The sequence below is a fragment of the Sapajus apella genome, unplaced genomic scaffold, assembly GCF_009761245.1.
Source record: "Sapajus apella isolate SASKATOON/1434 unplaced genomic scaffold, GSC_monkey_1.0 scaffold160, whole genome shotgun sequence".
Taxonomy (NCBI): Eukaryota; Metazoa; Chordata; class Mammalia; order Primates; family Cebidae; genus Sapajus; species Sapajus apella.
Genome location: NW_022437100.1, coordinates 1,621,796 through 1,635,454, shown reverse-complemented (window position 1 = coordinate 1,635,454; position 13,659 = coordinate 1,621,796). Strand labels below are relative to the sequence as shown.

At 50.5% G+C, this 13,659-nt stretch overlaps 2 protein-coding genes across 8 annotated transcripts in view; one reads left to right on the top strand and one right to left on the bottom strand.

Moving 5' to 3' along the window:
* Nucleotides 1–1,463: 1,463 nt before the first annotated feature.
* POLR2F (RNA polymerase II subunit F) lies at nucleotides 1,464–11,807 on the bottom strand. Of its 3 annotated transcripts, none has more exons than XM_032266775.1 (5): nucleotides 11,665–11,807; nucleotides 9,265–9,334; nucleotides 8,671–8,801; nucleotides 2,093–2,164; nucleotides 1,464–1,640 (listed from the first exon to the last, which is right to left on the bottom strand). In XM_032266775.1, the coding sequence occupies exons 1-5, from the start codon at nucleotides 11,682–11,684 to the stop codon at nucleotides 1,550–1,552; spliced, it is 384 nt and encodes a 127-aa protein (XP_032122666.1). In that variant the 5' UTR covers nucleotides 11,685–11,807; the 3' UTR covers nucleotides 1,464–1,549. The 3 variants fall into 3 exon arrangements, with proteins under 3 accessions (XP_032122666.1, XP_032122667.1, XP_032122665.1); XM_032266776.1 differs by having other exon boundaries at nucleotides 11,612–11,733; XM_032266774.1 differs by lacking the exon at nucleotides 11,665–11,807 and adding an exon at nucleotides 11,295–11,391.
* Nucleotides 11,808–11,827: 20 nt separating this feature from the next.
* The window catches only part of CUNH22orf23 (chromosome unknown C22orf23 homolog), a 10,983-nt gene continuing 9,151 nt past the window's right edge, over nucleotides 11,828–13,659 (top strand). For 2 of the 5 annotated variants that reach the window (XM_032266773.1, XM_032266772.1), the window contains exons 1-2: nucleotides 11,828–12,026; nucleotides 12,322–12,430. In XM_032266773.1, coding sequence (XP_032122664.1) covers nucleotides 12,331–12,430 — 100 coding nt within the window. In that variant the 5' untranslated portion in view covers nucleotides 11,828–12,026; nucleotides 12,322–12,330. Of the gene's footprint in view, nucleotides 12,056–12,321; nucleotides 12,431–13,659 lie in introns of all 5 variants that reach the window. The other 3 variants (XM_032266771.1, XM_032266768.1, XM_032266769.1) reach the window with 3 other exon arrangements.

The window sequence follows — 13,659 nt, the reverse complement described above, 5'->3', positions numbered from 1 at the left end:
CAGGCCCAGCCAGCTGAATAGCAGGGGACTCCCCCAAAAGAGAATGGGAAGAGGGAGACAGGAGGAAAAACACCCCTTCGGTCCCATTTCCCTTGCACCCTATCCCCTAAGGGTTAAGCCCCCACTCCCCTCCTCCCCAGCCCAAACCCCATCTCCCTTTAATCACATCTGATACTGAGCAGCCCAGCAGGGAACAAAGAGACCATTTAGAGAAATGGGACCGAGAAAGTGACCCCCGCACTCTGGGGCGGCTGCCTGGATGCCAGCACAAAGGCGGCATTTCAGAGCTGAAATTTCAGCACCCAACTTGATTAAAGGATTCCACAGGCTTGGAGGAGGGTGGATGGGGGTGTGAAGTCCACTGCTCCCTGAATTAACCCTTCTCCAGGGCAGCAAACGCCCTCCCACCGGTGCAGAAGCTCATCCCTCATTCCTCACGCCCCACGCCAGGCCCAGGCTGCGTTGAGACCTGGAGCCCTGCCTGCTGTGGAGGTTAGGGAAGCCCAGCTCCTCCTCTTGGAAGGAGAGCTGGCAGTGGAATCGAAGTCAAGGCTGGCATATTCAGGGAGCCAGTTTTCCCTCTATCCCTGTTCATGTCATTATAGCCCCGCCCCTGACCCCTAGGAGGGAGGAGCCTGTGTGACTCATCTTACCTCGGGCTGGGTAAGCAGGATGGAGAAAGGAAGAGGACCCATTAAAACCTCAGGCAGAGGAAGGGGGAGCTCCAGCTCTGACTTAATGTAACACCTGGAACCCAGGATCACCTCTACCCCAGCACCATCCCCACAAGGCCTCAGAGGATCACCAGCCCCACACAGGAGGGAAAGGACATCTTACAGGGGGTGGGAAGAGGGCATGGGTGTGGCACACAAAAAGGTGGGCCACAGAGGACAGTGTGTGGGCAGAGTCCTGAGGAGGAGTTGGGACAGCGTCGTGGGGGCAGGGGCAGGCAGGTGCTCTGTCCTTGCTCCAGCTGCTGACTTGCCCAGCAGGGCTCTGCCTGGGGAGGGTGGGAGATCAGCACACCCCCACGCTTCCTGCTGGGGCACTGCTCCTGAAAGGGGATCCGAGCCCACGATAAGAGGCTCGAAGCAGGTCCTTAGGAAACAATGGGTGGCTTGATGAGACCTGCTCTGTGATACTCCTGAGAAGGGAGAAGCCCCTGCAGCCAGTCCCCACTGGAAAGGAAATTGGGGGTTTCCGTGGCAACCAGCTCCCTGGGCACAAAGACTCGTCTGTCTGCTAGGAAGGCAGCTGAGGTGTCTCCCCTGCAGCAGCCTTTGCTCTGGGGACAGGGAGATGGAGGGAAGGATGTGGGGGATCCACAGGGGCTAAGGGCCCCTGGTACTTCTTAAGGAGCTGACAGTCACAGGGCCACTGGAATAGATGCATGCTCCAGGCAGCAGGGCAGTCACAGGGAAGCAACAGGTGGTGACATCGCAGATAAGCAGCGGGGAAGGGGGTTGGAAGGTTGAGTATTTTATTATTTACACATATAAAATGAGACTGAAAATTGGGCACAGGGCAAGGGCAGGAAGATGACTCCAGCTCAGTCGGTGATGATGAGCTCGTCCACCCCCCAGTCTTCATAGCTCCCATCTGGCAGGTAACGGCGAATGATGATGGGGATCTTTCGGGCCCTGTGGCAGGGGAGAAGTCACAAGTACATGAGGGCTGGTGACCCCAGCTCTGCCGCAGAAGGAACAGATTGTGTGCGAAACACAAGGCAAGAGAAGTCTTAGGAGCAGCCTCTTGGGACTGATGAGGGTACTTTGTCAGAAAGCAATTACAAGAAAAAGAAAGTTTTTATATCAGACAAGAGGGGGAAGAGCGACAGAATATTGGTAAGGCCTCCTGCAGCAGGAACAGGGAAATTCCAACAGCCAGAAGAGGCCCCCTCTCATCAGTGCCCTCCACTTTTCCCTGCCTCCTCTTCTCTCTTCCTCCTACCTCCTGGTGAGCTGTTCCTAAGGATCTGTAGGAACAAGCATCAACTTCCCAGTCAGGGAAGTGGGAGCAAAGGGTACAACAGAGAGCCCAGCAGATGCCTCCCAGAGCTCTGGAGAAGTGAACCATGATTTGACTGACTTACTTGAGTTCCTTCATGGCGATGAGCAGAGGATCAGTCTCCCCCTCCAGCTCCACCATCACAGGGGCGCACATCCTGGAGGGATAGGGACAGGTGTTGGGGAGACAACAAACTCAGGGAGAAGGGCCCAGCAGGCAGTGAGGGTGGAAGGGCATCTGAGTCCTCACCTAGAAAGGTCACCTTCTGGGTAGGCAGGCAGAGTAGGGAGTGGTGTGTAGGGGCACTGTGCAGGATCCTCCCTGGCAGAGGCCTATCGAAGACTCCTGAGCCCAGTGGCCACAGCAGAGTATCCTGGTGGGAAGGGCGCCATGTGCAAAGGCACGCCGTTCTAACTGCTCCAACCCCAGAGCCTTGCCTCAGTGCCCACGGCACCTCATTTAATTTCTACTCTCTCTCTCTATTTTTTGGAGACAAGGTTGCACTCCCATCGCCGAGGGTGGAGTGCAGTGGTGAGATCTTGGCTCCCTGTAACCTCCACCTCCCGGACTCAAGCAGCTCTCCTACCACCTCCCAATCAGCTGGGACTACAGGCACACACCACCACGCCCAGCTAATTTTTTGTATAGATGGGGTTTCACCATGTAGCCCAGGCTGGTCTCAAACAATCTGGCTGCCTCAGCCTCCCACAGTGCTGGGATGAAAGGCAGGAGCCACCGCACTGGGCCTCATTTCCATTCTATTTCCATTCTCTATAGCCGCAGCACCTCAGTAAAGGCCCTGCCCTTCCTGCCCAGCCCTCCCCACCCTTCACTGCAGCCGGGATTCAGGGGGCTTGTCTGCTTACAGCACCGCCATGACTCCCCTTGGCTATCAGGCCAGAGTGCAGTCTGTCCCCTGTTCACCTTCCTAGCACAGCCCCTTACTACTTTCCCATATTTACCCACATTCCAGCCATTCCAAACTATTTATGGTTCCCTAGATATGCCATGTTGTTTCCCTTTTGTGTGCTCTTACAAGCTCTTCCTCTCCCTAAAAGCCTGAGAGAGGTTCAGATGTCTCCAGCCTGGAAATCCTGTGCTGAATCTTCGGTACCCCGACTCATTTTGCACATACTTTTCTTGGCACCAATCTCATTGAACTGTAACCACTTGTTTGGAAGCTTTCCACATCAGACCATGAGCTCCTGGTGGCCCAGAACTACATGCGATTCAACACAGAGGCCCAGCCCCCAGCACAATGCCTGGCCCACGGTGGAGACTCTATAACCAAGCAAGGGATGCCAATTCTAGACCCATCTCCTCTAGGAAGCTACCCCTGATGATTCCAGCTCAGGTTCACACTAACACATCCAGAATTAACAGGGGAGCATGCTAAGAAAAAATACCAGCTCCTGAGTCCTTCTCCAGACCCCCTGAATAGAATCTCTAGTGAAACAGCCTGAGAGCCTGCATTTGCAAAACTGCCCAGATGGTTCTGATAACCAGCTAGTCTGAGAGCTACCAGCTTACTGATTTTATTAGTAAATATTTCAATTTATATTACTCCCAAGGGACTGAAAATTTCCCAAGGTCAGAGATGAAGTATTTAACTTTCCCTGTATCCTCTCTCAATAAGTATTTAAACTTTCCCAAAACATAAAGCTTTAAAGAATGTGGCAAAATACTTTTCCTGATCTGCATATGCCTGCTTTCTTTCAAAATATAAATAATTTAGACAGGCATGCTGACTCATGCTGATAATCCCAGGACTTTGGGAGACTAAGGCGGGCAGATCATGAGGTCAGGAGATCGAGACCATCCTGACCAACCTGGTCTCTACTAAAATACAAAAAATTAGTTGGGCATGGTGGTGCACGCCTGTACTCCCAGCTACTCGGGAGGCCAAGGCAGGGGAATCACCTGAACACAGGAAGCAGAAGTCGCAGTGAGCCAAGAACACGCCACCGCACTCCAGCCTGGCAACAGAGCAAGACTCCGTCTCAAAAAACTAAAATAAAATATTCAAGGGCATTCACTAATTCAGCACCTATTATGCACATGGAGTGTTGAAGAATGTGTCCTTAAGTAATTTGTCTTGTCTTTGCAAATCAACACATCAACTGTCCCCTTAAGAAGTAGATGTAACAAATATCATCAGCCACCAGGTGGCGCTAATGAACCAGACTGAACATCCATCCAAAACCTACCCAAGAAACAGTTCTGGCCAGGTCCAGGGGCTCACCTGTAATCACAGCACTTTGGGAGGCTGAGGCAGGCGGATCACTTCAGGACAGGAGTTCGAGACCAGCCTGGCCAATATGGTGAAACCCCGTCTCTACAAAAAAATACAAAAAATTAGCCAGGTATGGTGGCATGCACCTGTAGTCCCAGCTACTAGGAAGGCTGAGGCATAAGAATCTCTTGAACCAGAAGGTAGAGGTTGCAGTGAACCGAGAAGGCACTGCTGTACGCCAGCCTGGGCGGCAGAGTGAGACTCCATCTGCACCTACCAAGTGCAAAGTCCCATTATGGCTGTACAAGAGCTTACAGCAGGCAAGGAGCCACCAGATGGTGTCATATCATTTACCTGGAAGGAGCACTAACGACTGAAATGAGCTGAACCAAGCTCTGCTCCACAAGAAAAACAGGACACTTGGCCGGGTGCAGTGGCTCCTGCCTGTAATCCAAGCACTTTGGGAGGCCGAGGCAGGTGGATTACCTGAGGTCAGGAGTTCAAGACCAGTCTGACCAACATGGTGAAACCCCGTCTCTATTAAAAATACAAAAAAATCACCCGGGTGTGGTGGCAGGCACCAAATCCCAGCTACTTGGGAGGCCAAGGCTGGAGAATCGCTTGAACCCAGGAGGCGGAGGTTGCAGTAAGCTGAGATCACGTCATTGCACTCCAGCCTGGGCAACAACAGCAAAACTCGTCTCAAAAGAAAAAAAAAAAGAAAAAGAAAAGGAAAACAGGACACTTAGACTTATGAGTAGCCTGGATGTTGGCCTCAAAACCTTTAAGTGCTTCACGCTGCCCACCAAATGAACTCCAATCTTCTGAACTTGACACTCACAGGACTAGTGTCATCTTCTCCAGCATCATGCCCAAAGCTGCTTGTGATACCCCACCGCAAATCCACGCCTACCTGCCTCCACGTGGACCTGTCCTTGGGCTGTTTCTGGCACCTGGAGTAGCCACAATGCCAACTCTCTTTACCTGTCCCCACTAGAATTCTAACCCCTTCACAAGCTTTCCCAGTCACCCCTGCAGTTAACTCTCCTTTTTGTATCTTTCATAAAGCACCAATCGTGTCTGCCCTGTGTTGTGAGTGTCTGTGCACAGGTCTATCTCCCCCACCAGAAAACACCTGGAGGGCTGGGGATTACGTTTTGTTTTTTTTTTTTTTTTTAAATGGAGTCTGCTCTCTTACCCAGGCTAGAGTAGTGGCATGACCTCGGCTCACTGCAATTTCCGCCTCCCAGGTTCAAGCAATTCTCCTGCCTCAGCCTCCTGAGTTGAGTAGCTGGGATTATAGGTGCTCGCCACTACCCCGGGCTAATTTTTGTATTTTTAGTAGAGACGGGGTTTTGCCATGGGCCAGGATGGTCTCAAACTCCTGACCTCAGGTGATCCACCCGCCTCAGCCTCCCAAAGTCCAATCAACATGGTGAAACCCCGTCTCTACTAAAAATACAAAAATTAGCCAGGTGTGGTGGCAGGCGCCTGTAATCCCAGCTACTCAGGAGGCTCAGTTAGGAGAATCACTTGAATCCGAGAGGCGGAGGATACAGTGAGCCAAGATCGCGCCACTGCACTCCAGCCTAGGCAACAGGGTGAGACTCCATCTCAAAAATAAATAAATAAATAAAATGAATAAATAATAAAAGAAAAAGAATTGTGGGTGGCTAGTGAGACAGAACTTGAACGTCTCATTTTATTTAATTGTACTTAATGCAAATGGCCACATACAGTTTGTGGCTACTATAATTGATGGTGCAGGCCCAGAGGATCCTGACCTTGGTGGCACCAAAAGATACCATACTGGGTGTGGCTCTAATGCCACTCAGAAGAGCAGAGAAGAGGAATGAATGAGAACAATGTTGCCCACCCATAAAACCCTTTATTGAGGTAGACATGATGGTCATTTTTACCTCCACAGGACTAGAGGAGACAACAGCCCAGTGCTGCTTGCACACTAAGGAGGGGATGTACAGACAGCACTGCTGCCCCTGCGAGCACACACAGTCCACAAATCTGGCCCCAGCTTTCCTTTTTTTTTTTTTTTGAGATGGAGTCTCACTGTTGTTCAGGCTGGAGGGCAGTGGTGCAATCACAGCTCACTGCAGCCTCAACTTCCTGGGCTTAGATGATCCTCCCACCTCAGCCTTCTGAGTAGCCAGGACTACAGGAGCACACCACCACACTCAGCTAATTTTTGTGTTTTTGTTTTTGGGAGACAGATCCAAGATGGCTGATCACTAGCAGCTCGGGATTGTAGCTCCCAGTGAAAGCGCAGAGAACGAGAGGACACCACACTTTCGGATGAATTTTTGTTGCTCACGCACCAGGAGATTCCCAGCGGAGGAGCCCCACGGGTCGCCAGCGCAACTCTTGTGGCCGGCGAGGCGGTTTTGCCGCTGCCTTGGTGTGGCGGTTCTTGGTGCAGAGTCAGAAAAGCACCATCAATCATAACGCCACCGTTTTGGCCGGCGCAGTGGGTTGCTCAGATTTTAGCACTGGGAATCACCAAGTTGGACGTCCACTCAGAAACCCAATTATAAAGACAGTAATTATAAAGATCACAGGTGGATAAATCTATAATGAAGGGAAGAAAACAGCCTAAAAAGGCTGAGAATACCCAAAATCAGAACGCCTCTCCCTTTACAGGGGATCACAGTTCCTCATCAGCAACGGAACAAGGCCTGATGGAGAACGAGTGTGTTCCATTAACAGAAGCAGGCTTCAAAAGGTGGATGATAAGAAACTTCTGTGAATTAAAACAACTTGTTCTAACCCAATGCAAAGCAACTAAGAACTTTGAATTTTTGGCAGAGATGGGGTTTCACCATGTTGTTCAGGCTGGTCTTGAACTTCTGGGCTCAAGCAATCCTCCTGCCTCGGCCTCCCCAAGGGCTGGGATTACAGGTGTGAGCCACCACACCCAGCTGCTTTTCTTTCTAGACTAATTTCCACTATTCCCTACTTGAACTACGCTGCCTTCTCCAGACACCCACCATTTCCCACACCAGCCTATAGGGAGTCTGGGGGAGGAGCTCCTGTCCTCAGTCTCATGCTTCCCCACAGAGTACCATTAGAGTACCCCTCTCTGTCCTCTCACCTACTCTTCACAAGAAAGCAGGAATAACTATTCTGACAGGTGAGCCTGGGTGGGGGGGAAAGCAGGCATCTGTGGCCCCGCCTCTTTGAAAGTCCCTGCGTTCTCAAAGCCATCTGCTGGGGAAGGGGCTTCCAGTCTATTCTCTACTCTGCCCCAAACCTCAGTAGTCATCTGAAGGCCTGCACTGCCTGTGGCTAACTCATCTGCACTCACTGGACACTTGGATCTCCACCTGTCTACTCTATGTCCTGAATCTTTATTCTCCCAACCATGGGAGAGAAAGTTTGCTGCTTCTCAAATCCCCGAAACCCCACCACTACTCTGTGCTTTTATCTCTCCAGTGTGCTCTCAAGCTGGAGCGCCCCCAGTCTGCTGGGCTGGCCACAGTCTACCACACATCAAGAACCACCTTAAAAGCCAGGAGTGGTTGCTCATGCTTGTAATCTCAGCTCCAGCACTTTGGGAGGCTGAGTTCAAGACCAGCCTGGGCAACACAGCGAGACCCCCATCTCTACAACAAAATACAAAGCCAGGCATAGTGGCACACATCTGCAGTCCCAGCTTGAAGCTACTTGGGAGGCTGAGTCAAGAAAGTCGCTTGAGCCCAGGAGATTGAGGCTGCAATGAGCTATGATCAGGCCACTGTGCTCCAATACGAGCAACAGAGTGAGACCTCGGCTAGGAAAATAAAACAAAAGAACCACCATGGCCAGGCCCAGTGGCTCTCACCTGTAATCCCAGCACTTTGGGAGGCAGAGGCAGGCAGATCACTTGAAGCTGGGAGTTCGAGACTAGCCAAAGCAACATGCCAAGACCCTGTCTCTACTAAAAACACAACAGTTAGGCATGGTGACATACGCCTGCAATCCCAGCTACCTGGGAGGCTGAGGCATGAGAATCACTTGAACCTGGGAGGCAGAGGTTGCAATAAGCTGACATTGTGCCACTGCACTCCAGTCTGGGTGACTCAGCGAGACTCTATATCAAAAAAAAAAAAAAAAAACACTGGTACACATTGGCTCTGACTTCACCCTTTTTCTGCTTCACTAATCTGACAGGCAACCATCTAGTTCTGGTTTCTGTATCATTTTTCTCCCATACTGTTACTTGACTTCTCAGATGTTCTCGTCCTAGTTCTCCTATTAGATCACAAGCTCCCTGAGGGCAGGGGCCTAGCACAATGCCTGGTACACAGGGACAGCACCACCTTTGGAATGTGAGAGTGGAGAGTCTATTTTCAGGTGCCGGGCGGGGCAAGATCAGTGGCTCAGGAGCTCACTATGGTCTGACGGATGGAGAGGACAGTGAAGGGGCAATCACTCACGCAATCTGGAGAGCTCGGGTGCCCAGCACGCGGGCTCGCTCGTACTTGGTCATGTATGGTGTAGTGATTCGCTTCTGGTTGGCCTGTGGTCGCTCCCCAGAGGGGAGGATTTCGACATTCTCTTGGCCTTCCTGGACAAGACAAAAAAGAGAGAAAATCTCAGGTGGCATTTTTGGGTTACAGGGATGGTGATAATGACAACAATCATAATCACCGCTACTGCCACCATTAATGCTCACTGCATGCCAGGGGACCAGGTGACTGCTTCCTAACACCTCATGTAGCCCTAACAATAACCTTGGGCAGGAAGGTGCTGTTTAACTTGTCAGTGAACTAACTGCCCCAGAAGCCATAGGCTGTGGACCACATGGACAAAAGCTTTCAGGCCTATCCCGCAGGGCTGTTCTGCTGTGCAAGACTGGAACACAGCTCACTCTAACTGGGAATGCTTATGCCAGCATTCAGGTTATGATTACCTGAATGTATCTGCCTTCTGACCACAAACAGAAGGCAGATACATTCAGGTAATCATAACCTGCCAGACTATTTGGCAGCTTGGGCTGCAGAGGTGGGAGCCTGAGGCTTAATACTGACCTCTTCAGCATTCTCCAAGTCATCTAGCCCTTCATCCTCTTCCACGTCATCAAAGTCATCACCATCGAAACTGTACAGGAAGAATAAATCAGTTAGTTAGAGCATCACTTACCAGAAACAAAGAGGGGCTGACCATGGTGGCTCACACCTGTAATCCTGGTACTTTGGGAGATGGAAGTGGGTGGATCACTTGAGGCCAGGAGCTCGAGACCAGCCTAGCCAACATGATGAAACCCCATCTCTACTAAGAATAGAAAAATTAGCTGGGCATGGTGGCACATGCCTGTAATACCAGCTACTCAGGAGGCTGAGGCACAAGAATTGTTTGAACCCAGGAGGCAGAGGTTGCAGTGACCCAAGATCGTACCACTGCACTAAAGCCTGGGTGACAGAACAAGAACCTGTCTCAAAAAAAAAAAAAAAAAAATAAAAGAGGGCAGAGATATATGTCTCGCCCACTATATAGGAAGCACTTAGTAAATATCTACTTAATAAGTAAATCATCGGCAGTCCATCTCAAAATAATAATAAGTAAATAAGACTTTTGTTCCATTTTACACGTTCAATCTTTCCCCATCTGCCCCCGATTTTGTTAGGACGCATTCATCATCACTGTTTGCCTCTCTACTGGATCATTCTCATCAACTTTTTTTTTTTTTTTTTTGAGACAGAGTCTTACTCTGTCACCCAAGCTGGAATGAAGTGGTGCAATCTCAGCTCACAGCAACCTCCACCTCCTGGGTTCAAGCAATCCTCCTGTCTCAGCCCCCCGAGTAGCTGGGATTACAGGCATACACCACCATGCCCAGGTAATTTTTGTATTTTTAGTAAAGACAGGATTTCACCATGTTGACCAAGATGGTCTCGAACTCCTAACCTCAGGTGAACCACCCTCCTTGGCCTCCCAAAGTGTTGGGATTAAAGGTGTGAGCCACCGCTCGGCCCATCAGTATTTCAACATGTGTTTTCCTCATCTAAAAAAAAAAAAATCCTTACTTCTCTTCTCCCTCCCCCTACAGCCCTAATTCCATAGTGCCCTTTGAAGCAAAAATAAGTGAAAGAGCTGTCCCTCCCCGTCTACAACTCCTCTCTTCCCATCCTGTATAATCCCAATCCAAAAAGCCTTTCACACCAACAGCTCCATCAAAACCACTCTTCCCAAGTTCATTAATGATCTCCACGTTGCTAAATCCAATGGCCGATTCTCAATCTCATTTAGCCTGATCTACCAGCTGACACATTAGGCCACTCGCTCTCCTCACTTGACTCCAACGACACCTCACTCTCTCGGTGTTCCCCCACCTCCCTGGCTTCTCTTTTCCTCCAAGCCCTCAAGGTTTGAATGCCCGAACGCTCAGTCAGGAGTCATCTCCTTTTCTCTACTGATACTGAGAATGCTGTAGCAATCCCACATGTTTCTTATTTTTATCTTCACACTAGATCTCTTTGTGCCCACACATCCAACAGGTAATTTTTTTGGCTCTACCTTTAAAATAGTAATATATCCAGAATTCAAAACCACTTCTCACCACCTCTACTCCTACCACCCTACCACAAGCTACTGACTTTCACCTAGACTACTGCAACCAGGCCGGGCACGGTGGCTCACACCTGTAATCCCAGCACTTTGGGAAGCTGAGACGGGTGGATCACTTGAGGTCAGGAGTTCGAGATCAGTCTGGCCAGCATGGTGAAACCCCATCTCTGCTAAAAACAAAACAGCCAGGTGTGGTGGCGCATGCCTGTAATCCCAGCTACTCGGGAGGCTGAAGCAAGAGAACCCCTCCTTGAACCTGGGCGGCGGAGGCTGCAGCGAGCCGAGGTCGCACCACTGCACTGCAAAGCCTGGGCGAGAGAGCGAGACTCCGTCAAAAAAAAAAAAAAAAAAAAGATTACTGCAACCAACCCTTCCAGACTTTTATTTAATGCCACCAAGTGGAGCTGCCCCAGACCCTCCCCTGGAGAACTCCTATACTACATACTTCTAGAACTGGGGAAGCTCACGCGACCCCCATTACCTGTTTACTGACTTATGGGCCTGTGCTCCCTCTTGTAGAAAGTGAGCACATGGAGGGCAGGGACGATTCCTCATTCACCTCAATATTCCCACTGCATGACACAGAGCCCGGCTCACTGAAAGACACCTTTTGCTGAAAGACACCTTTTCTACGGATGCTCTCCGGACCCTCGAGCCAGGGCCTTCCTCTGCCCGGTCTCGGGTCGGGTCTATGCTCCTGGGTCCCCGCCCTTCCCTTCCCCGGCTCCGCCTGCCCCCTCCGGCCCCCAATCCCCTCAGACATTGCCCCTCGACACCAGGCTCCTCAGCCGCCTTCGACCCACGCCCTGCCTCATCCGCCCCTTCTGAGGTTGCCGCAAAGTCCACTTCGCTCTCGCACTCACTTGTCCTCGTTGTCTGACATGACACCCTAGTCTCAGCGACGCCGCTGCTCCCCAGTCCCGCGCGGAGACCCGCAAACGGCTTCACTACGACTCGTGCGGCGCCACGATTATCCTGCGCTTGCGCGGTGACCCAGAGGAAATCACTTCCGGGAGGCAGGACGGCGCGGAGGAGAAAGGGCGCATGCGTTGACTTCTGGGGCGCGTTACCATGGTAGCCACAGTCGCTAGTTACCGGCTCCAGCAGCCTAGATCGCGTAGTATTTCTACGTGGCACCGGTGCCGATTCGGCTGCAAAGCAGTGGTCACCGCCTCCGGGAGCTCACCTCTATGTGGAGAAGGAAGCACCCAGAGGAGGTCTTCGGGTGAAATTTCAATTTTGGCATATCTCTCAGTGGGTACTGTTGTGACCATGGCCATGTTAACACTCCCTTCCTCCCGAGGGGACTTCCCTGCCACAGGTGCTGGGTCAGAATGAGGACTGTGTGTGTATCTGTCTGTGTCCAGATGGGAGGTTTGGGCACTGTCTCCATATTAAATGGCGGCATCACGACTCTCTGGCTCGATCCCCGCTTCCAGACTTCTAGGGTGGTGGGCGTGGGGAAAAGGAAATTAAGGATAGGAGACGGAGGGTGTGTCCTTGCGTCCTTCCCTCCTCAGGGTCCTTCCATGGCTTCACAGAAGACAGAAGCAGTGACCAAAGCAACGGGGTTCCGGCGCCGCCCCAAGAAGACCACTTACACCCCGGGGACCTGCGAGCTGCTCAAAGGTCAGCGCTTTAAAGCAGCGATCCCCAGCGTTTTTGGCACCAGGGACCGCTGTCGTGGAAGACAGTTTTCCCACTGACGGGGGTGTGGAGAACGGTTTCGGGATGTAACTGTTCCACCTCAGATCATCAGGCATTAGATTCTCCTAAGGAGCCTGCAACCTAGATCCCTCGAGTGTGCAGTTCACAATAGGGTTCACGCTCCTGTGAGAATCTAAGGCTGCCACTGACCTGAAAGGAGGCGGTGATGCTGGCTAGGCTGCTGCTCACCTCCTGCTGTGCGGCCCTGTTCCTAACAGGCCAGGGACTGGTGTCAGTCCACGAACGGGGGACAGGGTGAGGTGGGGACGGGTGGAAACCCCTGAGTTAAAGGATGAGAGAAGAATGGTGGTAGTTACCCTCTGTAACTCAGTTCTCCCTTACCTGACCTGTGGCTTAGCAATTATTGCTATTTTCCTTTACAGATTAAGGAGCCTGGGGTTCAGGAAGCTTCCAAGTTCTACTGCATATACCTTAGTGGGCAGGAGCAGGGGAGGGAGGGAAAGTTCAAGGTGCTACAGCTTGCCAAAAGTCAACTAACATTTTTAAAGTAATTAATTCCTATGCATGCTTTAGATCACACTTTCAACTTTCCCGGGAAGACCTGTCCCCTCCTTACCACCACAGTAGGCTCAACTGTTTCGTGCCCGCACACATGGTCCTTCACTGGGCTCAGTTACTTGGTGTCCCATCTATCCCTCTAGGCCATGAATTTCATCAGGCAGGAACCGTGCCTGTTTCAACTCACAATTGTACCTCCAGCCCCTGAAACATGATGAACAAGTGTTCGTGTGTTCTTTTACTCAACCACGTTTTGCTTTTTGAGATGGAGTCTCACTCTGTCACCCAGGCTGGAGTGCAGTGGCGCGATCTCATCTCACTGCAACCTCCGCCTTCCAGGTTCAAGTGATTCTCCTGCCTCAACCTCCCAAGTAGCTGGGATTGCAGGAGCACACCACCATGCCCAGCTTTTTTTTTTTTTTTTTTTTTTTTTTTTTTTTTTTTTTTTTTTTTTTTTTTTTTTTTTTTTTTTTTTTTTTTTTTTTTTTTTTTTTTTTTTTTTTTTTTTTTTTTTTTTTTTTTTTTTTTTTTTTTTTTTTTTTTTTTTTTTTTTTTTTTTTTTTTTTTTTTTTTTTTTTTTTTTTTTTTTTTTTTTTTTTTTTTTTTTTTTTTTTTTTTTTTTTTTTTTTTTT

Excerpts from the sequence above, each read along its gene's own strand:
- POLR2F (XM_032266774.1), bottom strand. The coding sequence starts at position 11,356 with ATGAGGAATCGTCCCTGCCCTCCATGTGCTCACTTTCTACAAGAGGGA. Across the intron at positions 9,335-11,294 it reads GAGGGAGCACAGGCCCATAA|TTTCGATGGTGATGACTTTG; the intron begins GTCAGTAAACAG and ends CTTCCTGTACAG. Across the intron at positions 8,802-9,264 it reads ACTTGGAGAATGCTGAAGAG|GAAGGCCAAGAGAATGTCGA; the intron begins GTCAGTATTAAG and ends TGTCTTGTCCAG.